Genomic DNA, 26,877 nt, shown 5'->3' with positions numbered 1-26,877 from the left:
AGAAGGCACGAACAGTCCTGCCACGGTGCCTGGATCTGATGATCGACTGGGGTCTCAGGTGTCAGATCCCGACAGATCCAACAATAATGGATTATCCCAAGAATGCACCATCAAACCTGAAACCCCCTTTTAGAAATGCAAAAATGAAATTGTATTGCAATCAGAAACAACTAAGCAAATACTTCTGAATACCTGCCGGCTTATATTTTAAAGAGGATTTCTGGTTCTAGGCCAATAAAACTTTATCATTGGAAAGTTATACACTTTTATGATATAGTTTATGTTTCAATTACGCACTAATTTTCAACATCTCTGCTTACTGTCGTTGATTGAGCACTTTTCAAACCAGACAACCCGGACAGCCTTAAAGGATTAGCATGGTTTACAGAGTCTGCTTTACTATTGGTAATATCTTCGGAATCAGAAACCTAACTTTACCATGGTGCACCTTTCCTTGCATGCGCATGCAGTATCTAAATACAGTGCAGCATCAGTAAAAGGGAGAGATTTAACCATGTCGTTGTTCCAATAACCTTTAAGGCAATTGGGTTCACATTAACAGATGACAGCAAGGACAAGAGTTGCCCTTTAACTTTAATGCTAGACTGGCATATATTTTTAACACGTATAGCTCTAATAAAACTTTTATAACTTTATGGTCAAAAGGGGAATGAACTTCTTGTATGACTCCTCGGTTATTTCCTCCTCGCAAGTCACGTTTCTAACTTCACCAATTGATGAACATCCTTGTCCATAAAATTTAGAATTAATGACTTGGATAATAATTGTGCCGTTCTAAGCAGAGGGGGGGGGGGGGGGCATAGTTTTCAAGCTGGAAAGCTATATTTTAGTTGTCCTATGATCTCAGGAAGAAGAATATCCCAACACCAATATGTAGTAAATCACATCAACATGATTCTATAAACCAATTTAGGCCTCATTCACACGAGCGTATCAGATTCACACGCGTGAATCTGATCCGTGTGTGTTGCGTTATGCATCAGTGTGCTTTGCGAGTGGAATGCGTTATTCACGCACTCGAAAAGCACATCTTTTTTTTTTATGATTTTCAATTGAATTGATGCGCTAATCACGCACCGCACACGGATGTGCATACGTGTGCGGTGCATGGTTTTCATGCACGCACTGACTTCTATATAGGACATGCAGTGAGTTTCACGCAACGCACTCACGCTGCGTGAAAAATCACGCATGTGTGAATGGCCCCATTGAAATACCTTCTGAATCAAACCCATAATGTCCTCACTTTCCCTTAATCTGTGTATGTCACCAAATATTTTATCAATGATTCAGATAACCAATGCTTATTAATGGTTCAAACTGTAACGTTACTATTGATATCTACGGTGTCTATGAAACTTTGTTCCTTTGTACATTGTTGCGGTAACCGTGTCAGCATTATGTTATACGGTATAGAGCAAATACTTAAGTGTTTAACTAGGGTCAAAGCACTTTGTTATCTTGATTCATCTCTTGCACACCCTTAGGTTTGAATAAGGGAACAATAAAAGAACTTGGGGACATTCAACTTAGGTTAATTGGCTTTCTATAAAATTGGTCCTGGAGGAGTGACGTGGGTCGTGTAAACGAGCGCCGATCAACAAGACAGCTCGTTGATCGGACCTCATCTGCTCCATTCACAAGGGGCGATGTATGGGGATGGGCGCTCATTACTCCGATCGCACGTTCCCATAGATTTCTATCCTGTCCGCAGCGCATCAGGGAGACGTGCTGCCGACAACAATAATATTTAATGCTGCATAAACTATACTATCAGCCGATGAACGAGCATTTACTCATTCATCGGTTGATGGTTTGCCTGTTTACACAGGACAAGGATCTGGAATGAGTATTTTTTGAACACTTCTTTGCCGATAATTGGCCCGTGTAAAAGGGTACGGTCTCACATAGCCGCTGCAGATCCCCTGTAAAACTCCTATTTTAAAACGGCGCCCAACAGCATGTCGGCTTGGCTTCCAGCCATCTCGGCCACCCGGTGGCCGTTATGTGAGATCGTACTCATGGTAGCGGTTGGCTGACCGCTATCCCTTCTGACTACCCCATACACATGCACACTTGGCTCGGCTGAGTGTAAATGTGTTTTTAATAGGAAGAGGAGAATAAAGCGTTGCAAGTCAGAGTGGTTCGACGGCTTTCATCTAATACGTATGGGCACATAGAGCAAAATATTGAGGAGCTATAGCTGGCTGGATTTTTTCTTTAAAAGGTACCTAATTTTCTATGCATGTCTAAGGAGCCAGGATCTTATGCCCCTATTAGAGCATATAAACGTCATAGAGTGGGCCCCTCCGAACCCGAGTAGAGAGCCGCCAACGAGTGCTCGCTCTGGTGGACTCGGGCCATTTCTGTACTACACGGACGGTCATTCAGTTTTGGCTGGCCTTGGCTTTCCCCGGTAAAATCAGCTGTTTGCTGGGGATCTCGGGAATAGCTCATCGCTGCAGCGGCTCCCATATTTATTAGAGAGGTTTTCTGTGGTTATAAAACATCTTTAGTAATGCTGCACCAGCTGGGTTCTACAAATCCTGGATTAAATGCATTTACATTTTTTTGGGGGCCTCTAACAATTTGTTGCATAATAAAAACGTCATTGGTTTTGGACAATAGTACAAGTCAATGGCTGAGGATTCCTATACTCCGTCGAGCAGCCAGAATGTAATTCCACATTTATAACATAGGCAAGAATGTGCAGGAAAACCAGTAATACAATGACTGCAGCAATTTGAATTAAACTTATTGTTTGGCCAGAAATGTTATTATACTGGTGATCTGGTTCTACATAGTCACCCCATTTTATATAATGAGGACATAACTCAGATTTATGATAATCCGAAGCCTCAGATCCGCAACCTGCCAACTCATTACCTGAACCATCCTCAGGTGAAGGTTGGCAGAACGCTCTGTACCACAGGTGATGTGATAATGCCTAAACAATTACAGTACAGAGAGTTCTTTTGGCATGACAATTATAACTTGGGCATCCCTCCCTTCCTGATGAGATCAGAAGTTGTGCGGACTCCACCCCAAACAGGTAAGGCGATATCATATTAAATGAAGACCTACACAATGTTACTGTTTGTGGTCGAAATGTTTTCACTCTAGATTACTTTTTACATTTTCTCTTTTTTGTTTTAGCATTACAGTAACTTTATGCAAAAGAGATGGAGAAAAATTCAGCTGTAGTGTAGTAAAAAGTAAATGTAATGTATGTAGAAGAGTTCAATTGTCATTGTGATGGGTTGGACCAGATCCAAGTAGATACCATACACCTTGAGTCTGATATTCAGAAAGGAGAACATATGGACAACGGAAATATTGTGTCATACTCAACCTCAGATACAGGAGGCGGTATATAGCAGAGAAGACCACTTTAGTTTGCAGGAAATTATTAATATTCTTAACATTGTGTTATAACTAGCACAAAATAAATAAATTATAAAAAGGTACAAAAGTACTGGTTCTTCAAAGCGATAGCGCCCCTAGCATCCGGTGGTCCCGGTCACCATGTAACTTTAGTTGGTCACTGAGTTTTATTTCTGTTTAGACAATTTAGGACCTTGGTTTTGTCATGTTTGCAGTCCTGTTCATTTTGCGTCTATCTTAACTTTATTTTCTGTTTCATCTATTTTATCAGGTGCAACTCGGTTTGAAACAGGAAGGAGAAGAAATATTATTGCTTAATCACACTTTATGACATGCCCAGAACGCTATATAGAGAGATGCAGAGAAAATAATCGCTCCTAATATAGTTCAGACGTAGAAAATAAAGGGGCTTTACACGGGACGATTATCGGGCAGACGAGCGTTCATATAACGCTCGTTGCTGATAATTGCCCTGTGTAAAAAGGGCAGCGATCAGCAGATGAACGAGCAAACGCTCAATCATCTGCTGGTCGTATCATTTTAAAAAAGTAGAAAATTATCGTTGTCGGCAGCGCATCACCCTGTGTAAACAGGAAGATGCGCTGCCGACATGATAATAATGTATAGGGATGAGCGATTGGAGTAACGACTACTCGTCCTCATCCATAGCACCGTGCGACCAGAGTAAACGAGCGCCGATCAACGATGGCTTGTTGATCGGCGCTTGCTGCACTGACCGCTTTTCGGCCGGTGTAAAAGAGCCTTAAGCCAAGTGGTCCATACAAAATGGTATCTTTATTCCAGGACAACGCGTTTTGAAATCTGTAAATATCTCAGCAAGAAATAGTTGTCGACCTCGAAACTAGTTGTCCTGGAATAAAGATACTGTTTTGTATAGACCGCTTGGCTTATTTTCTACTGGTTACGTGAGTGCTATAATAGCAATCGTTTTCTCCACATCTCCCTACATTGAACCACCGGTTCCACCGGAAGTTCACCAGATAAGCAGCAGCCAACCTACGCTATCATTAGAGTTGGGCCTGTACATGCACAACTTCCAAGGTAAATTGATGCTATGCACACCATCTCGCTGTACACTCGTCCTCCAGATTTCACCCTATTGGCATGTCTTGCCTGGGATAAGCAAAATCAAACTGCTCTTTTCCAAAAACAGCACCACTCTTGACCATGGATTGTGTTTGGTATTGCAGTTCAGCACTTGAATAGGAATACATTGCAATACCAAAGACAGAACATGGACAGGCATGGCACGCGTTCTGTAAAAGAGCACAGTTTTTTTCTAATCCTGTACAACCCATTTATATTTTTTTAGTGGAGGAGCGGATGGGGATGAGAACCCCTGAACTAGAGCCTGTGATAGAGCTCAGAGCAGCAGCTTAGTACTCCAAAAAATATTCAACAAAACTCATAGTGGCTCAAGTTCACCAATGAAGCAAAACATTCTGTACTCGTATTAATGGTAGGTTAATAACATTGTTTAACTCAGTTTTATTTTAATGTGTTATAATTAATATGTACATAGTACATTATGTAGAAGAAATGAATGCCGTCTAATTGCTACATTCCAGTATGCTATGAGGCAATGCTGAGAAAAGCTGGACTATCTTCTCTATTCTCTAAGCAATGAGTACAAGATTAGACAAGATGTTTTGTAGGTCAGAGATTTTATTATGGACTGGAAAGTGACTCTCCCAAGTAGATTAGTTGATCACTCAATGTCATTCATTCATGCTCTTATGATGTAAAGCATAGGACTGTCATCACAACTCTTTAAAAAGGTTCTCCGCCTATTTTTTATTTTTTTGCAAATATACAGTTAATCCAGTAAGAGATAAAGAAAGGCGTGACCAGCGCCATTGATCCTTCTCTTTCCTTAGATTAGTGGCAATTCTGTTGGAGTGAAAACCTGAGTAATCTCAGATAGACCGGTTTCTTACGACATGTCTGTCATGCCTGACAACTCCATCAAACAAAATGTGACTGAGCATTTGATCCTTAGAAGCCAAACGGTCAGACATGACTTGTTGATCAGCTCAAAGCTGGATTGGCATAACTATGCTGCAGAGAAGAAGAAAAACAGATTGGCAGCAGTCATGATATGTTACCCCCATCTCAGGCAGGATTCTTATGAGAAACCACTTTATGGTAAGGTTCACACATCACTTTAAACATGAATCTCACAAATTTTTTACTTTTATGTGGATTATGAAAAAAACAACAACTAAGGAATAGTACACATGGAGAACAGGGCATCCATGGGGCCTTCACTATACTTCCGTATGCCTTTGATTTCATATGGAGGGTTTTTGGCATGCTCCACATCCGCTGTATTATGAAGATATTCTGATCTCTCCTTGGGGAGAATATCTCCTATACAGGGGCGTAGCTAAAGGCTCATGGGCCCGGGTGCAAGAATTCAGCTTGGGCCCCCCTACTCCTCCCCAACACCACCATCATCAGACCCCTGGGCGCGCCTATGCCCAGACGCCTTGCCCAACAGCCCCCATAGTATAATGCCCCACACAGTATAATGCTCCCATAGCTGCCCCAACACAGTATAATGCCCCATACAGTATAATGCCCCCATAACAGCCCCATACCGTATAATGCTCCCCATATCAGCCCCCAAAGTATAATGTCCCACATAGCTGCCCCCATACTGTAAAATGCCCCCCATACAGTATAATGCCCCTCCATATGAGCTCCCATACAGTATAATGCCCCCATACCAGCTCCCCATACAGTATAATGCCCCCCATATCAGCTCCCCATACAGTATAGTGCCCCCATACAGTATAATGCCCCCCATATCTGCTCCCCATAAAGTATAATGCCCCTCCTTATCAGCCCCCCATACAGTATAATGCCCCTCCATATCAGCTCCCATACAGTATAATGCCACCATATCAGCTCCCCATACAGTATAATGCCCCTCCATATCTGCCCCCCATACAGTATAATGCCCCTCCATATCAGCTCCCATACAGTATAATGCCCCCTATATGAGCTCCCATACAGTATAATGCCTCCATATCAGCTCCCCATACAGTATAATGCCCCCCACATCAGCTCCCCATACAGTATAATGCCCCCATACAGTATAATTCCTCCATCTTATCAGCCCCCATGCCATATCAGCCCCCATGCAGTATAATGCCCCCCCATATCAGCCCCCCATACAGTATAATGCCCCCATATATGCATAATAGAAAAATAGCATAATTACTTACCTATCCCTGTTCCTTCGCCTCCTCCGGTGTGTGGTATGAGGGCACAGTGAATGCTGGAGCAAGGAGACGTCAGCTCCTTGCTCCAGCATTGAATGGAACCGGGACCTCCGTGATTGACTCGCGACTCCCCCGAAGGTCTTCACACGACCACCCAGGGGGACACGACCCACAGTTAGTAATGTATTGTGTTGTATTGTGCAGTTTGCGGTGGATCGAGGAGGGGGGGGGGGCTGTAATTTATCGGGCCCCCCCTCCACCGCAAACAGCACAATACAACACATTACAAGACAACACAACACAACACATTACATTACATTACAAGACAACACAATACATTACATTACAAGACAACACAACACATTACAATACAATACAGACTCTGCAGCTCACCTGGAGTCCTCCGCACCGACTCTTCCGCTGCACTGGCTGGAAGACGTGTCACGTGACAACACAGTCACATGGTACATGAAGTGTACCATGTGACCGTAACTAGGAAGTGCCGGCTTCACGGCACAGAAAATGTACTTAACAAGCATGCTGTATGGCAACGGGGACCTGTGGGCCCCCCAGGCTTAGGGGCCCAGTCGCAACTGCGACCGCTATAGCTACGCCACTGCTCCTACACATTGGGTACCTGTCATTGTGTGCATGAGGATTTATACTGCATGCTGAGATGAGGAATATCTTGAGTCGTGCTATAAGCAAAGTGCCAATCCAGCTTTGAGTTGCATAGTTAGATAAGGGTTGTTCAAATCAAACAATTATTTTATCTGAAAAGTCCCCCGACAATAAGCGATTATTGCCAGGGAAAGCGGCCATGATGTGGCAGGAGACATAAACAATTAAATGCCACTTATTGATATCTAGAGCTGTCCTCTAGAGGCAGAGTACTGGGAAGACCCCAGCAGTTGGCAGGCACGTAATGAATACAAAAAGAACTAAGTGTGCCAGGCACACTGAAAGCCAATTTCCCAACTGCTGACTAATATTGATTAAAAAGTAACTTTTATTAATTTTGCCACTAAGAAGTCCATATGGACATTAACAATAGATACAAACAGTTTAAAAAATTTGTAGCCAAAGTTGCTGCTGCACACGCTCAAATAACACTCCGTCTGCATGTATTGCCAGACAGAGCACAAGGTGCTGGGATTAACAAGATACCAGATCTGACAGATCGGCTGCTGCAGACTGCCATGTCGTGACAGATTCAGTGTTACTCTCAAGGTTAAATTCAAATGTGCGTGCTGGGATTGCTAAGCAAGCATGGCTGTTTAAAATGATAAATTTAGCCCCCCCGACATGTTTCGCTGTCAACACAGCGTCCTCAGGGGATCAAAACGGGGCTAGTGAGCGCGCGTACATATTGTTACTTCCTTTAAAGACTTCAATTTCATAACAGACAGGGTACACCTGTGTCGGAACCAATAGGATCTAGTTTTCGAGATCGAGCCTCCACATCCCCAGATTGACATAGAAATTAGCCAATGTGGGGGCCATGTACGTGCAGCCAATGAGGAGACGCCGAATGCGCATGGGTACTGGGTCCAGAATCGGACTCAGTATCTTTTTATAGGAGTTTTACTGAGTTTTTATTTTTACTGATGGCGCATGCGTATATTGCATCTGGCCAGTCTTAAAGGTATGTAGTGATAGTGATAGATGCGCATGTCTGGGTAAAAGAGTAGCCGAGGCAATCCTCCATATCAATTGATTGGCATAGATATGAACCAATATGTGCGGAGATATAGAACCAATTAGGGTAAACCTGACGCGCATGGGCATCAGTATCCCAGTTGGACATAGTCAAATTGGCTGCTGTTTTGGTTCTCTTGGTGGCGCATGCGTGTTCCATGTCCGATCGGACTTAGTCAATTTGGACATTTATGAATGCATTTATGCAGAGTCCAAACTCGCATGGCTTACAAGAAAAGTACATGGGGCGCGATTGCGCACTAGAGACATAGAAGGACTTTAATGCTTTTTGTAGCAAAAGTCCAGATATATCGTAGCGTGGATAGTTCTGTAATTCAATTCTAGCCACGTCCTACGAACATCTGGATGAATGCAAACATCTGGGTACCTGAAGAATGCAGTAACAGAAAGTCAAATAGGAATCAGGTATGTATTCTCGTATATGTGTATATATTGTCTATACTCGAGATTAATATATGAAATTTGTGTCCAGATGCTTTTGTACGTCCAGGAAATGGTTCACTTAGAAATGAAAAGAAAAAAGAAGAAAAAAGGAAGAAGAGTAGTGGTCCAAATGGACATGTAGAATAAAGAGTAATATATAAATAAAATATATAGAGAGATATGCTGTCCTTATTATGAATTAGAATGTAAATATTCAGATTCGCTGTCTAGCGAATAAGGTAATTTGTCTGATATTTGTAAATCAATATTGGGCAGGGGGACTATAGGAAGGCAAAGAAGGTGAAGCCCTCATTCAGTCCATTAGGGCTCAGGGATCCAAGTCTGTGGATCCATTTAGCCTCTTCTTGTAAAAGTTTTTTATCAAGGTTACCCGCCCTAGGGCCCAATTTAACTTGAGTGATGCCCCAGAATTTCAGGGCATTAATATCACCTTGATGGTGGAATCTGACATGTTTAGATAAAGGTGTATCTTCTTGGGTGTTGATCGTACTTTTATGTTTGGAAATTCTTCTACGGAGTTGTTGGATAGTCTTGCCCACATATAATTTTGGGCAGGGACACTGTGCTGCATAAATAATACCACTACTTTGACAATTTATGAATTGTCTGATGGTGAACGTTTTGCCATCGCCTGGATTTATGAAGGTTTTGGTTGTCGGCATTAGTGGGCAGAAAGAACATCTGCCACAAGGGAAAGATCCCTGTACTGGAGGTGGAAGCCAGCTTTTACGTGACGTTGATGGTCTGGAGTAATGGCTATGTGTCAGGTGTTCACGGAGGTTTTTACCTCTCCTATATGTAATGTTGGGTACACTAGAAATAATGTCACAGAGGTCAGTATCTGCTTGCAGAATAGACCAATGCTTCTTAAGAATATCTTTAATCCGATATGAACAGTTGTCAAAATTCCCTATACATCTGATAAGGGAAGATGGTTCAGTTTTGTCAGAATACGATTTATTGTCCTCCCTTGTGCCATGAAGTAGTGCATCCCTAGATGTTGCCCTAGCTCTAGCATAGGCTCTGTGCAGAGTCTTCTTTGGATAGCCTCGTGCCAAAAATTTATTGTATAAAGTGTCACATTCCAATTGAAAGGTAGATTCTTCAGAGCAATTTCTTTTAGCCCTCAAGTATTGCCCAATTGGAATGCCTTTTTTAAGAGCCGGGGGATGGAAACTTTGCCAATGTAAGAAACTGTTGGTTGCAGTCTCTTTTCTATAGATTTGAGTTTGAACAGCCCCACCAGGGTCCAGGGTAATTTTTAGATCCAAAAAATTAATTTCTTTTGTGTGTATAGTGTGAGTGAATTTCATCCCGATTTGGTTGTTATTAATGATGTCCATAAAGTCAGAGAAAAGGGAAGTGTCCCCCTCCCAAAAGACAAGTATGTCATCTATATATCTTCCCCAAAATAAAATGTGACAGGTGAAAAAAAGTAAATCATCATTAAAAATTAAAGTGTCCTCCCACCACCCTAGAAATAAATTAGCGTAAGTGGGTGCACATACAGTGCCCATAGCCGTGCCTTTAAGTTGGTGATAAAATTTGCTATCAAAAAGAAAATAATTGTGTGTGAGTAGGAATTGTAGTAAGGATACTGTGAAATTATTATGTGCCTGAAATTGTGTCCCCTTAGTGCTCAAAAAGTGTCGAACAGCATTGAGGCCCAGGTCATGATTGATGTTAGTGTACAGTGACTCGACATCAATACTGGCTATTAGTGTCGTGGAGGAAACATTAATACCCTGGATCCTGGTGAGGGTGTCTTTTGTATCTCGTAGATACGAGGGTAGGGCTGTAACAAAAGGAGATAGAATTTCATCAACATATGTACTGATGCCTTGCGTTAAGTTGTCATTACCGGAGACAATTGGTCTACCGGGCAACGGTGTCACATTTTTATGTATTTTTGGCAAGGCATAAAATGTTGCCAAGGTAGGGGTAGAGTTATACATAGATTTAAATTCTTCCAATGAGATCAAACTGCTTTCTCTTGCGTTATTTAGAAGGGTATGTAATTCAGATAGATATCGTTCAGTCGGATTACCATCCAGTACTTTGTATATGGATGTGTCGTTGAGGAGTCTGTGGACCATGGCTACATAGTCTAGGCGGTTGAGGATGACAATATTACCCCCTTTGTCAGATGGTTTGAATGTAACTTCTTCATTTTTCCTAAGTTCTTCCAATGCTATTAGCTCTAATTTACTGAGATTGCTACGGATTTTTTGTTTACTTGGTTGGAGTTTTTTTTAGGTCTGCACTGACCATTTTAACGAATATATCGATATGTGGATATTGTGAAATAGGAGGTGTTAATCGTGACTTGGGTCGTAGTGTAGAAAAGGGGCCGGTGGCACTAGCAGCAGTATATTCATTTTCATTCGATAGTTCTTCTAATGCATGTAGAGTGGTAAGTTCAGTGTGATTTAAAGAGGACGTGTCATCGAATTTGTTCTTAAAGAATTTATGTAAGGCAAGTTTTCTTGCAAATAAATTGATATCTTTTGTCCACATAAATTCGTCAAAATTTGGAGTAGGAGTATATGATAGACCTTTATGTAGTAATAGATTTTGCTGAGGGTTCAGTTGGAATTCTGACAAATTTATTATTTGCAAATCATCTGAGCGGCATGTGCCGCTATGCGTTATTTGGTCTGGCTCCACGGTGTCTTGTGCAGTCCTAAAAAAGGAATCACTGGAAAGGTATTGGTTGGTACTGAAGTTGGACGGTCCATATTGCCAGTATTCACAGTATTCCCCAAGGGGCCATCGACATGTTTCCCTATAGGAAATGGAGTGTTGGGTGTCCCTGTTGGGGGTATGTGAGTTGCTGATGACATTGAGGAAGTGGCATATGCAGAGGAGATAGCCGAGGTAGCAGTGCGTTGCCCATTGTGTATTGGCCATAGTGTTGGAGTTCCCTTGGGACCGATGGATGTCCTTTTTGATGGATTATATTTTCTATTTTTTAATTTCCGTTTAGCTCCCAACCTGTTATCATCAGGGGGTATTCTGGACTCCTCGGTACCAGATATATCTGACTCGGAGATATCTGTAAATCTGTTGTCACGATTTTGGTATGGAGTAGAAGGGGCACGGCTACGATATGTGTATATTTGACCTGTGTCGAAGTCTCTACGATCTCTGATATATTTCCTATGCTTTCTCTCCTTTATTTCTTTCTGTAAATACTCAATGTTTTTTTGCAACTTTATTTCACATTCACTATATTCTGGAGTAGAACTAAAATTCTGAATGTCATGAATTTCTTTTTCCAGCTGTGAGCTTACTTTGAGAAGGTCTTTTTTCTCAAAGTCCAAAAGGTATTGCATTAAACGTAGGGAGCTTTCAGTTAATATTTGCTCCCATCCCTTAATAAAGTTAGAATCACTACGATATAGGTTAGGAATTAGATTAATGCGTAGACCTCTGTATATTATTTGTTGTTGGATATATGTTTCCAAACTAGTGATTTCCCAACAGGATCTTACATATTGCTTATACGTTTTTTGGAGGTCTTTAAATGCCGTCTGTACGTCGAATTGATGTAGTGGTATGCTTTCCGTAGAAAAGACAAATAGTGCTTCAGATGCCAAATCATTTGGATTCAATTTCCTAGATAGGAAATTTGCCATCACCCAAGATGGGGAATTGATATAAATGTATTCGTGTATTCAGACAGAATCTCTCAATAGAACATAGACAAGGGGTCAAAGGATAAGGTGATTAACCTAATTGGAGTATGAGTACTGGGAAGACCCCAGCAGTTGGCAGGCACGTAATGAATACAAAAAGAACTAAGTGTGCCAGGCACACTGAAAGCCAATTTCCCAACTGCTGACTAATATTGATTAAAAAGTAACTTTTATTAATTTTGCCACTAAGAAGTCCATGTGGACATTAACAATAGATACAAACAGTTTAAAAAATTTGTAGCCAAAGTTGCTGCTGCACACGCTCAAATAACACTCCGTCTGCATGTATTGCCAGACAGAGCACAAGGTGCTGGGATTAACAAGATACCAGATCTGACAGATCGGCTGCTGCAGACTGCCGTGTCGTGACAGATTCAGTGTTACTCTCAAGGTTAAATTCAAATGTGCGTGCTGGGATTGCTAAGCAAGCATGGCTGTTTAAAATGATAAATTTAGCCCCCCCGACATGTTTCGCTGTCAACACAGCGTCCTCAGGGGATCAAAACGGGGCTAGTGAGCGCGCGTACATATTGTTACTTCCTTTAAAGACTTCAATTTCATAACAGACAGGGTACACCTGTGTCGGAACCAATAGGATCTCGTTTTCGAGATCGAGCCTCCACATCCCCAGATTGACATAGAAATTAGCCAATGTGGGGGCCATGTACGTGCAGCCAATGAGGAGACGCCGAATGCGCATGGGTACTGGGTCCAGAATCGGACTCAGTATCTTTTTATAGGAGTTTTACTGAGTTTTTATTTTTACTGATGGCGCATGCGTATATTGCATCTGGCCAGTCTTAAAGGTATGTAGTGATAGTGATAGATGCGCATGTCTGGGTAAAAGAGTAGCCGAGGCAATCCTCCATATCAATTGATTGGCATAGATATGAACCAATATGTGCGGAGATATAGAACCAATTAGGGTAAACCTGACGCGCATGGGCATCAGTATCCCAGTATACCCCAGTATACCCGGCAAATAATTCAAGATCAACAAAGCGGCAGAGCCAGTGCAGAGAGTGACGTCACCCGTCAAGTTCCCCACGGCAGGATCTGGAAACGGGGCCACTTTGGAAAATGTAAGTATATTACAAATGTATTTACATTTATAAATTACATGCATTAAAGGGGTTTTTGAAAATATGATGGTAATCTCGGACAACCCCTTTAAGACATATTCAAGCAATATGTTATAACATCATGTGAAAGGAATACCCCTTTACAGTAAATCTCCACTTTTACGTCTAAAATTCTGATTAATTTCTGAATATATCTTTATAGTGGTCATAGCGCTGTTTTGCTACTACAGAGCTCCGAATCCACTGCATTGGCAATAAGCATAATTAATGTCATATATAATTAGATTGCAGATTAGAGTTCTATATAAATTCTGCTATCTGTTAAGATCGACATTACTTATTTAACAATGTCTACCACTACCTGCAGCCATAGGTAAAGAAATGAATAGTGAGGCCCTTTAGCACTGAGGGATATAGGCAGCTGTAACATAGAAGTCAATTCTTAGAATCTGTACGCAGCAGCAATTATATTCTCACAGTCAGTTCCTAGACAGAATACCCTTTGGAGATGAGCCAAAAACGATCAACAAACACAGTAGGTTGGCGGCGAGCCATCGTACCATTCCCGACTGAATGAGTATTTACACTCTGCGCTTTCAGACATTTCTACGACCCTGTTACGGCATGTTAGCTATAATCATCCCATGCTGTCATGTTATACAGACATCAAAAGATATCTCTTCATTAACACAAAGGACAATAGACTAGACCAGCGTTTCCGAACCAGGGTTCCCGGAACATTGCGGAATTGTCACTTTAAGGCTCAATGTACACGATGCGAATTACATTTGGTTTTGCCGCGTGTATTTGCGTGCGGCAAATCCGCAGCGTAATACAGTACCAGCATAGCCTATGAGATTCCAGGAAATCTTATGTACATGTTGCAGTATTTTTCAGGATGGAAATTGACCACTGGTGCGGGTTTTAAAAGCGTTTCGCAGTATATCAAATTATCATGCGTTTCCGTTTGCGTATTCTATCTGCCTAGTGCAGAGGAAAATTGCACTAATACCCGCAGCATGAAAATGCGCAGATTTTCGCATCAAAATGTAAAAACCGCACTAAAAACATACGATCTGGCGCGGTTTTTAGCTGCGGATTTCTTGCGTATTGCTGCGGTTTTGGTGCATATTTTCCGTAACAAAATACGCAGCGTGTGCATGTAGTCTAATGCACACACAGGAAATTCACAAGCAAAGTTTTCATGCACGTTGCGTATTTTGTTGCGGAATATATGTACCAAAATCGCAACAATACGCAGGAAACTCTCCGCTGCCTCCCCGTGGAACTACTGTCCCGTGCTGAAAACATGATTGCAGTACGGGACCGTTTTCCCGCAGCGAGGCAAGGACTCCTGGCATCGTACATAACTATGATGCTAGTACCGATCCTCCCTGCTCTGTGTTCGGTCCGGGAAATACTGCCTACATACGATCCGTATATATCATGGACCAAACACGCTCGTGTGTGGGAAGCCTAAGGATCTGAGCGACTTAGACGTGTGAAATTATAACGGCTAGACGACTGGGTCAGAGCATCTCCAAAACTGCAGGTCTTTTGGGATGATCCCGGTATGTAGTGGGTAGCACATACTAAAAGTGGTCCAAGGAAGGACAACCGGTGAACCCACACCAAGGTCATGGCCGCCCAAGGCAAATCTGTTTTGGCAGCACGAGGCAGGTTAATGTTATGGCTGAACAGTGTATAGGCATTGGCTTACCTTTCTTTTTCAATGTATAAAAAAGTGTAGTAGCAAAATAAAAGTATAATGGGAGTCGATGGGCCACATATGCAACTGCATGGCATACAGATTCAGGTGCAGGCATTTTATAGTTCAGATTAGCTCAACAAATACAAGCCTGTTCCAAGGAGGACATGCTCTTCTCTTTACTACTAAAACCACAATGCACTGCAATCCTTACCCCCCCCCCTTTTGGTCAATATATAAAGCGTGGCCATACATGAATTAAATTATCCGAGGTGGTGAGGGGAGAACACCAGGACAACGTGAGGGACAACTCTCAGAATTGTCCTGAGTCACTACAGGGAACAAAAAGACTGAATAAGGAACTTTGATGAAATGTTTGTTTTAGCCTTTCCTAATAATTTAGCAGCATTTAAAATGTGTGTAGAATCCATTCAATCCATACAGCTCCGTGTCTAGGGCAGTGCAAGAGAAAATTGTGACTCATTGTTGACTGAATGCTTATCTGACTGTGTTCTAACTGCTGCAAATCTTCTACGTTCATTGCTGGAGGCTATAATAGTATATCCTCCGATAAATGAAGGTATGACTCAGGTCAGTGCGCTCCAAGTCTTTACATGAGGACAAGTTACACTTTATGCTTATGTCTCAATATAAAATAATTTGAATACTTCGAGTTTTATGGAGGCGTTTAATGGTCTTGGAGGTACAAAAAAAAGAAGTGATGGCCGATACCTGTCCATTGCAGCACTATATAGACTTGTCCATTGCAGAACTATATAGAAACCTTAGTAGACTTGTTGTAAAGCCATTCGGACTCCTTCACTGCATCCATAATTCTGTCATAAGACCCGTTTATATGTAATGATAATAAGGCTAGAACATGTTTACAGATAGTATTAGAAAGATTATAGGGATGGTTGTTATGACTGGGTGTTGCCTCATGTGCCAGGAGTGATGCCTAAGCTTTTTGTAGCATGCGCCATATTTGATAGATTTGAAAGAAATTGTGCAAAAATCCACTACTACCTACATATTACAATGGTTTCACTGATCTGTCCTATTATCGGACAAGCTTTGATGACAATTCATTTATTTTTCTCTAATTTTAACCTTATTTACACGAGGCAATCATTAAGAGAGCTCACTATCACTCACAGTTTAATGCTACTTGTATATTGGGACAGTGACTGGTTTCATATATAGTCTGGGTTGGCGTTTTGACCGCAACATTTGAACCCAGCCTATATATGAAACCACTGTTCCATTCTCATCTGGTTACTGCTCATTGTTTCCCTTCTGCCTAGAGCTATAGCTGCCTAGTGACTCAAGGTCCTCTTACACCGACCAATTTTGGCCGATGCAACAAGTGCCAATCAAGGAGACAACTCGTTGATCAGCGTTCACTTGCTCCTGTCACAAGGAGCTATGTATGGGGACGAGGGCTTGTAACTCCGATCGCTCGTCCCCGTACATTATTATCATGCCGGCAGCATGTCTCCCTGTTTACACAGCAGATGTGCTGCTGAAAACGATAATATTTTAGTTTTTTAAAACTATACGAACAGCCGATGAACGAGCGTTTGCTTTACACAGGGCAATTATCGGTAACGAGCGTTCTAGGAGCGTTTGTTTGCCCGATAATTGGCCCGTGTAAAAGGGCCTTAATGCATTGATCAATCTCAGTAGTAACCACCTTGCCACTCCTCCCGACTACAATCTAATTAAGTTATTCCCAATCTTATATATAGTCTCTTCTTCCTGTTCCTGGGATATCGCTGGAGCCTGGAGAGGTGAGTAACCACTGAACACCAGGTATAAAAGATTAACCCTTTCTCTAACCTAGACCACTAGGGATCTAGGCAGTAACCCCTACTCTGCCTTGGACCACCAGGGATCCTAGCAGTAGCCGATTCTCTATCCTAGAACACCAGGCATGTGGACGTTAACCCCTACTCTAGACCACCAGGGATGCAGATATTTACCCCTTCTCTGCCCTAGACTAGTAAAACCCTAGACCACCAGGGATTTTGGCACAAACACCACCTAGACACTACATCCATTATCTGGACACTATGTAGTACTATGCATCTGGCTGATGTATGGCTAAATATATGTGTGCTATATGGCAATGTTTACTTGCTGCTGTTTTGGATGGCATGGTTTAGAGGGCACACTGCTCAGGTCCCTAACTACCTCCCTCACTAAGGGTATGTTCACACGCAGTGACCAGAAACGTCTGAAAATACGGAGCTGTTTTCAGGCGAAAACAGCTCCTGATTTTCAGACTTTTTTTTAACTCGCGTTTTTCGCTGCCGTTTTTGGAGCTGTTTTTCAATGGAGTCAATGAAAAACGCCTCCAAAAACGCCGGATTTTGACATTGATGCGTAAAATAAAGGCTCGTGGGAAAAGAACATCGTAAATCCCACTGCAAGCAATGGGCAGATGTTTGTAGGCGTAATGGAGCCGTGTTTTTCAGGCGTAATTCGAGGCGTTAAACGCCCGAATTACGCCTGAAAACACTGCGTGTGAACATACCCTAACTAGAAAGGCTTCGAGGAAACATTGCCTATAATGTAACCTAAACTATGGGTTAATGAAGAGTTTAGTTGGCACCATGCCCCAGATCTACCACTGAAGTGCTTGCATGCAATCAACATATTGTAGTTATAAAAAAAATCCAATCTTTAACCTTTGTGTTTCAACACTTTTAGGCCGGGTTCCCACACAGCGTAGACACTGCAGAAATTCCGCAGCATTTACAGTAGCAGCAAAGTGGATGAGATTTACAAATCTCAGGTACACGCTGCTGAAAATAAATTGCAGAAAAGTTGTGCGGAAAGCATTCAGTGGTGCGACTTTTAAATCGGATGCGCATCCGCATGCTGTCCGTGTTTTACTCATCAATTACATAGAAAAAAAGAAGAGAAGTGCTTGCGAGTGCGTGAAAAATGCGTGCCGCTCGCAAAGCGAACGAATGCATAACGCAACACACATGGACAGATTTATGCATGTTTTTTACGCACCTAAATCTGTCACGCTCGTGTGAATGTAGCCTTAGTCCGTGTACTATACTGGCAGTTGATTCACGTGCAGCACTCTAGTTCTCAGTGCAGTTCCAGTAGGAAGCTGAGGTTAATGGGAGATCATGCTGGATGTGTGCCAAATGGAGCAACAACCTATGCACGGAATTTGATATACAACACTTAGGTTATAAATACTGCTGTGTGAACAGGGGTGTGTCTCCAGCATTACAATACTCCGAAACTAAACTGTTTGATACTAAACTTCGTATAGTTTGTTAAAAAAATACTCATGCCCTCGTTGAGTTATAATTGATAGAAATTAACGACCTATCACCGAATAGCTAAGGGTAGGAACACATACGGCATAAACACTGCAGTTTTTCCACAACGGATTCATTCCTGAAAATCTGCGGTGTATTACAGTATTCAACAAATCTCGTCCCCACACAGCGGGAAAAAAGCAGCCGAAAATAAACTGCACATAAATTGATCTGCGGTGCGTTTTTTTCAGCCGCAGCATGTCAATTACTGCGGAATCGCTGCTCTTCTGTTGCAGTTTTCCCCATTGAATACAATGGGGTGCTTAAACCCGCAACAAAGTAGTGTGTTTTTTCGACATTTGCGGCAGAAAAGCAGCGATTCCGCAGCAAAAATCGCTAGTGAGAAAAAAAAAAGTTATACTTTATACCCAAAGTTCCCTGCTTTTTTTCCAGTACGGGCTCCTGGGATGACATTTCATCCAATGTGACTGCTGCAGCCAATCACAGGCTGCAGCAGTCACATGGCCTCCAGGAGGTCGGACCACGCACAGAAGAGAGGGAGGGGGTAAGTATGAAAGTTGTGTTTTTTGTTTTTTTTATGGCGCTGCCACTTTTGCCTGAATAAACGCATTTTCGGACGGCATTCCCTGCGGTGTTCAGGGTGGATACGCTGTGCAACTTGACGCAGCGTATCCACCTTGAACACGCTGTATGTGTTCCTACCCCAAGGGTTCTATTACACAGCCCGCCGTGGGCTGTGTAAATGAGCGCCGATTAATGAGACAGTTTGTTGATCGGCGCTCGTTTGCTCCTTTCAAACAGAGCAATGAAAGGCTATGTATGGGGAAGAGCGCTCGTTACTCTGATCACTCGTCCCCATACATTTTCATCATGTCGGCAGCGCATCTCCCTGTTCACACAGGGAAATGTGCTGCCGACAACGATGATTTTTAATGCTGCATAAAAGAGCAGATCAGCAGATGAACGAGTGTTCATATGGACCCTCATATGCCCGATCATTGGCCCGTGTAATAAGGCCTTCAATAAGACAAAAAGACCCAAACTGTCCAAGCAGTTGTATACTCTGTGGCACTTTATGAATGGTGGACAAGACAATAAAGAAGATGGGCAGGAACATTATAGCCGCCTTTAAACACTGCCCTATCCTGAACCTGAATTATTATAAATGACGAGCATTGCAAAGGGTTAATACTGACTCGACGGCACATAATTAGAACGATAATAGTAATAACATTTCTATTACCACTAAAAGGTTTCCCAAATGTTTATATGGCAGGGTGCAATAGGAAACAGCCTGTTCAGTGTCAGGCCTCTGCAAAAAAAACATTGCACTGAGCAGGGGGGTTCAGAGAAGGCAAGTGATAACTTTGGCCACGTCTGTGCAGATTTTACAAACTTTTACCGCACAGCCAGACGGCTCACTCTCCCCATTGGGGAGTATAACCGATCTTGGCTCACTAAACTTAATAGTCCGGACTTGCATCCATTGAACTGTTCCTCATTTTATGTAATGGTGAATTTCTGGAAAGAGGGTCAGTTACGAAGAGCAAAAAAGTCTATGCTCCAGAGAGAGATAAGTTATGTAAGAGTTACTGTTGGAATATGGCCATTGACTATTAAAAAGCAGCCGGCATAGATTTCATCTGGTGTATGAATACATGGAGCTCATAAGGGGCAAATAAAGTAAAGACAGATGGACGTATCACTGCCAATGTTTAAGTCTCCTTTTCTTATTGGTATTTGAATACTCTCCTACAGGACTGTGGAACATGTGTTACCCCCAAACCCCTAGACCTTGGCTACATCATCATTCTAGACTATTATTTTAATAAAAATAAAAAAAGGCAAAGACTGACAAATTCATCATCGGGCTCTTTTGGGCGCCATTGGTTTCCGTCGTACGACAGATCTGTCAGCTCCGTTTTTTTGTTGTTTTGCTCCTATGATGGAAAGCATTGACATAGATATACACCGAGCCTAATACAGATTACATACAACTATTACATATGTCTAAACACTAGATATTTAGTCTTGGGCTAAAGGGCAACATGTTGTGCGACCAAAAAATGGGTGTGATTTGTTTGCGACTTGAAGTCGCGTGATTATTTTAGATGTCCGATTAGGTTGTAAGTAGCGTGTGACTTGCAAACAAAAATCCAGCAGGTTTTGAAGGTAAACAGCCGTTTTACCCGCGGCCATTACGGTGCAATATGACAGCCGTGCCGAAGACATGGTGCCGGCAAGGCTGTCGGCCACAGCAATGCCACTCCAAGGGGCCTTACTCTCGCACTGTCCAATCAGTTCTGAAAGAGAGACTGCGTAGAGAGATACGCTATTGACAAGGGGGATAGTAACACCCAGTTGTCAATTTATTAATACATTTCCAAGAGGAATAACAGAGGAACAACACAATGCAGAGTTCTAAGAAAAGATGCTCCTGAATTGATTTATCATGGAGAATACAAGTATTTACTAAGAAGGACATCTGTGGAGAGATGACAGATTATTTTTAAGTAAGAGGAGGTTTTGCTGGAATTTGGGGTTTGAAAGATGAAGAGTTGGAATTCATTATAAGTTTTCTCATACAGTTAGGGCATGACCACACATGGCGGAATTCCTCCGCAACTGTCCGCATCAATGCCGCACAGAATCTGCGTTGCAGATTCTGCAGCGGATCTGCACAAAATGTGCAGAAAATTGATGCGGACTGGCCGCTGCGGACTGCAGGAAAAGTGCTTCTCTTCTCCCTATTCAGTGCAGGATAGAGAGAAGGGACAGCACTTTCCCTAGTGAAAGTCAAAGAAATTCATACTTACCGCCCGTTGTCTTGGTGACGCGTCCCTCTTTCGGCATCCGGCCCGACCTCCCTGGATGACGCTCCAGTCCATGTGACCGCTGCAGCCTGTGCTTGGCCTGTGATTGGCTGCAGCCGTCACTTACACTGAAACGTCATCCTGGGAGGCCGGACTGGAGACAGACGCAGGGAGTTCTCGGTAAGTATGAACTTATATGTTTTTTTACAGATACATGTATATTGAGATCGGTAGTCACTGTCCCGGGTGCAGAAACAGTTACTGCCGATCGCGTAACTCTTTCAGCACCCTGGACAGTGACTATTTACAGACGTCTCCTAGCAACGCTCCCGTCATTACGGGAGCCCCATTGACTTCCTCAGTCTGGCTGTAGACCTAGAAATACATAGGTCCAGCCAGAATGAAGAAATGTCATGGTAGTAAAAACAATACGCTCCGCAGCACACATAAGATCTGCGGACTTCATTGCGGAATTTTGACTCTCCATTGAAGTCAATGGAGAAATTCCGCCATGAGTCCGCAACCAGTCCGCCACTGCTCCGCAACAGACAGAGCATGCTGCGGACACCAAATTCCGCTCCGCAGCCTATGCTCCGCAGCGGAATTGTACGCATCGTGTAAACGAACACTGCTAAATTAAAGTGAAAGTCAATGGAGAAACGGCTCCGCTGCGGATTAACGCTGCGGAGTGTCCGCAGCGGAATTTAAGTGAAATTCCGCTATGTGTGAACCCGCCCTTATAATCAATGATTGCATTTCCTGCCAAGCGGTTTTGTATTTTTATTAGGAATCCGATCTGGTTGATTCAGATCTGGAACTAGAATAGTATTTCGCCTTAATGGACATATCTATAGTCTACAATTTCTTTCTCCTTGACTGCTGTTTAGTGGAATTGAAATCTATAGAGTGCAGCATACATGAACACAATCGTCTTCCACTTAATACCACACAATGAACGTGTTACCTTTAATAAAAACAACGTTTTCTGGACACAGAACAATCACTTAGTATGATCGTATACAGGATATATGCAATTATTTGAGAAAAATATGAATTATTAAATACAACTGAAAATAAGCCATTCCCCATGTCCCCGCCTCTTGAAAGAATTGAATGCAGCTCCAATAATATCTCTGCTATTTGGAAAATATGGCGCAAGTCATTGGAGATTAAGACTCTCTTAAAGAGGTATTCCCAACTCAAACATGTATTACATTGTTCACAGGATATGACATAAATGTCTGATAGATGCGGGTCCCAGTTTTAAAACCTGCACCTATCTACAGAATGGCAGTCACCCGACCCCTGTCCTGGATGGTGAGGCTTCCGCCAGCTGTCACATCCAGGCAGAGATTAAATATGGAGATGGATGCGCATGTGCGCGACTCTCTCCATTCTGTTCAATGCGAGTTATGGAACTAGCCGAGCAAACTCCCATTGAAGAGCATGGAGAGCGTCGCACACATGCTACATTTTAAAGAGGTTGTTCCAGATTAGAATAACATGGCTGCTGTTCTCCAAAGACAGCACCACACCTGTCCACAGGTTGTATGTGGTATTGCGTGTATGTGTGGTATTGCATCACTTCAATGGAGCGGAGATGCCTGCAATACCACGCACAACCCATGGACAGAGGGTGATTTTACCCTTTGGGGCATCTTTTGATTCATTGGGTCAGTAAATTGTGTGGCCACAGTTCTGCAAATGTCCATTCCTACAATGCATGAGGGAAAACTGCCAAATATATTAAAGCTCCGTTGATTTCACTTATACTCTTCTGGGCATGCACGGTAAAGAACTAGTGAGCTCTCCAAGGGCTTAGTTGACATTCTAGAAGTTATCTAAGAAGTGGAGTAGCGTACTGGTAACCTAATATTATGCAATCATACAATCATGGATTCACATGCAGCAGATTTTGCAACATAATTTCCCGCCTTCTCAGAAAACAAAAGGGGGAGATTTCTGAATCAATTTGCGCCAAAATACGAACACTACATGCCTTACGACAGATTTATTATGTGTTTTACACAATTTAATGCTCCTGTGTCTGGCAAGATGTGCCAAAGTTATCATACAGCGTGTGCCACTGCGATAAATTTGGTGCATCATCTGCCTACCTGGTGTAGTTTTAGGACAGTTTTTGGTGCAGACTTTTCTTTATATCTTTCCTTCCTTTTGGATCCACTTCTGGCTTTGGCTCAAAAAAATGAGCCAAAAAACGGCATCAAAATTGTGTGTGTGATCCTTGCCTTAACCCCTTAGTGACCACCAATACGCCTTTTCACGTGAGTCACTAATGGCAGGAGCCGTGCAGGCAGGAGCCGGGGCTCTGCTGTCTGATGACAGCTGAGCTCCTGCTCCAACGCCCGCGATCGAAGTTTACTACGATCGCGGCCGTTTAACCCATTAAATGCCGCCGTCAATAGCGACCGCGGCATTTAACTTTGTTTACAAAGGGAGTGCGCGCCCTCTGTCACCCATCGGCGGCCCGCGAATGCAATCACGGGTCTACGATGGGGTGTCATGGCAGCCGGGGGCTTGATAAAAGCCCCCAGGTCTGCCCTGGACATATGCCTGTTAGGACGCGCAGGAGGCACGTCCTAACAGATTGCCTGTCAGATTTACACTGACAGGCAATAATGCTCTGGTATACGAAGTATACCAAAGCATTATAGCAGCGATCAGAACATTGCACAGTAAAGTCCCCTAGTGGGACTAATAAAATAAGTCATCAAAGTGAAATAAAGATTATTAATAAAAAGTACAGTAAAAAAATAAATAAAATCATTTTTTGCCATAAAAAGTGGTTTTATTTAGTAAAAGTGTAAAAAAAAATAAAAAAGTACACATATATGGTATCGCCGCGACCATAATGACTCCATTAATAAAGTTAATATGTCATTTAAACCGCAAGGTGAACACCGTAAAAAAAAAACGCAAAAAACATGGCGAAATTGCAATTTTTCTCCATTGCCCCCCAAAAAAGTCATAATAAAAATGAATCAATAAGTCCCATGCACCCCAAAACAGTACCATTCAAAACTACGTCTTGTCCCGCAGAAAACAAGCCCAAAAAAATCACTACATTGATGGAAAAATAAAAAAATTACGGCTCTTGCAAAGCGATGATGCAAAAACAAATAATTTTAGTTCAAAAGTGTTTTTATTGTGCAAAAGTCGTAAAGCATAAAAAAAACTCTACATATGTGGTATCGCCGTAATCGTACCGACCCATAGAATAAAGGTAACATGTTAATTACGTCGCACAGTGAACGGTGTCAATTTAAAAACGCATAGAACAATGGCGGAATTTCAGGTTTTTGTTATAATCCCCCCCAAAAAGGTTAATAAAAGTTAATATAAAAATTATATGTACCCAAAAATGGTGCTATTAAAAAGCACAACTAATCCCGCAAAAAACAAGTCCTCATACAGCTATGTAGACGAAAAAATAAAAACGTTATAGCTCTTTGAATGCGACTATAGAAAAACGAATAAAATAGCTTGGTCATTAAGGCCTAAAATGGGCTTGTCACTAAGGGGTTAAGCTGTCGAAGTTTAAAGGGGTTGTCCACTACCAGATAACTGATGACCTATCCACCAGATAGGTCATCAGTACATGATCTCTGGGGGTCCGACACCCGGACCCCGCACTGTTAAACCTCCTCCGGGCACCGGACGTTCATGCGGGAAACAGATGGCTCCAGTCATGAAATAGCAACTGAGCTGCAGTACTGCAGCTCTGCTGTTATTCAAGTAAATAGGAGCAGAGCTGCAGTTCGGCAACATGGCCGCTATGCAATGTACGGAGCCAACTCTCTCTGGCTCCGTACATTGCATAATGTGCCATAACAAATGGTGCCCGCAGGCAGCTGATCATGCGGGGTCCGAGTGTCAGACCCGCACCGATGACCTATCCGGTGGATAGGTCATCAGTTGTCCGGTAGTGGACAACCCCTTTAAGACCGTAATAATAGATCTGCCTCATATTTCTGCTCCCCTACAGGCCAACAATGACTTACTCTCCATTAAGACCAGTACAATACTTTTATTTATGCAACATTTTTATAATCCTATATTCTTCTACCATAGCTCCTGCAAATCATATCAAAGTCCATGTTTGTATAAAAGTCTAAAGATAACAATCACATATTATTATACCAGTCATTGACACCTAGAAAGCAGTGGTATTTCGTAAAGTATCTACAGCCATCACTGGAATGTTTCATTGTTAGATACATGTCTCACCCATCAAGTACAATACAAGGTGAAGACCAGAATCAAAACAAACTGATCTGAACTGAGTTCCCGTCTTTGTCACACCCCCTGCAACAAAGGTCTATTTGGCTGAGATGTATATACATAGACATGTGCAGTGTGAGTTTATGCCAAACCATTTCAACTGTATAAATACTTCACAAAGATAATAAAGATGTTCTACACATCGTATCCAAGGTGCATAAACTGTTCATACAAAGAAAACACATAAATTGTGAAATTATAAAGGCCCTTGCCTTTTATTTTATACACAATTCCTATATTGTGCATGACCCAAAAAATACTGATTTTACTGGAGCCCTTTGACTTAAAGGGTCACTAAACCTAAAGTTCTGTACCTTATAAAAGTAAAGATTATAAAAAGAGCTGCGAATATCAGTCACCTACGTGTATGTAAATATTTCTAGAAGTTCTCAGAAGTGGAGATCATGGGGTCTGACATTGATCCCATTAAAGAACACTACGTTCAGCCTGATACTAGGGAATAGTAGGCTGCATTCAAATGCTACAAAAACTGTAGGTAACATAGACACAAAGCAGGGCACCTATGTAAAGGTCACTTACCTGTAATGAATACAGCCTTGTCTGCTACAGGTAACATTCTTCTCGGGGAGGTGATACTCAGGACATACCAACATGCAGAACTGAGAAGAACTATTCCTAGACTGATTGGGAGATACAGGTGGCAGAACCATTCAAAAATCACCAAAAGGAAGAAATACACCAACAGAGATGGAGTGAGGACCATGTCAGAATGGGAATATTTAAAATAAACCAGAAGGGAGAAGAAGAGCCAGACAGAGCCATAGGCCCACAATGAAGGAGAGGTGGACATATCCATAGTAGACAGACAGTTTTATGCAAAGGTAAAGAAAGTATATAGGGTTGAGGGACAGAACTTCTGCACCAAGTCCACAGAGGACTGAGAAGGACTGTTCACACACCACGAGCAGTCTATTTATAAAAGAGCAGCCAGTACAGAAGGGAAGGAGTGGCCGGCTGTAATCTCTACTCCAATGATTTCATGTTAACAGGAATTCACTACGCTCCTTCCCTTTGCCACTCATTTGCAGATGCAAACTTCTCGTAGTATATTTTTAAGGGGGGGGGGGGGGTTGCGTTATGTTTCTGGTCTCCATGCCGGATAACTGCAGCTTATGCTTTACAGAGCTCACTT

The 26,877-nt window shown here is 42.3% G+C and overlaps 1 protein-coding gene across 1 annotated transcript in view; it reads right to left on the bottom strand.

Moving 5' to 3' along the window:
* Positions 1-26,608, bottom strand: part of HSD11B2 (hydroxysteroid 11-beta dehydrogenase 2) — a 40,295-nt gene extending 13,687 nt beyond the window's left edge. Inside the window, exon 1 of the mRNA XM_075836929.1 lies at positions 26,265-26,608. Within this exon, the coding sequence (XP_075693044.1) occupies positions 26,265-26,541 (277 nt within the window). The 5' untranslated portion in view covers positions 26,542-26,608. The remainder of the gene's footprint in view (positions 1-26,264) is intronic.
* Positions 26,609-26,877: the final 269 nt, after the last annotated feature.

Source organism: Rhinoderma darwinii, chromosome 9, assembly GCF_050947455.1.
Source record: "Rhinoderma darwinii isolate aRhiDar2 chromosome 9, aRhiDar2.hap1, whole genome shotgun sequence".
Lineage (NCBI taxonomy): Eukaryota > Metazoa > Chordata > Amphibia > Anura > Rhinodermatidae > Rhinoderma > Rhinoderma darwinii.
The sequence above is the reverse complement of the archived record's forward strand: the minus strand, read 5'-3'. Positions and strand labels throughout refer to the sequence as shown.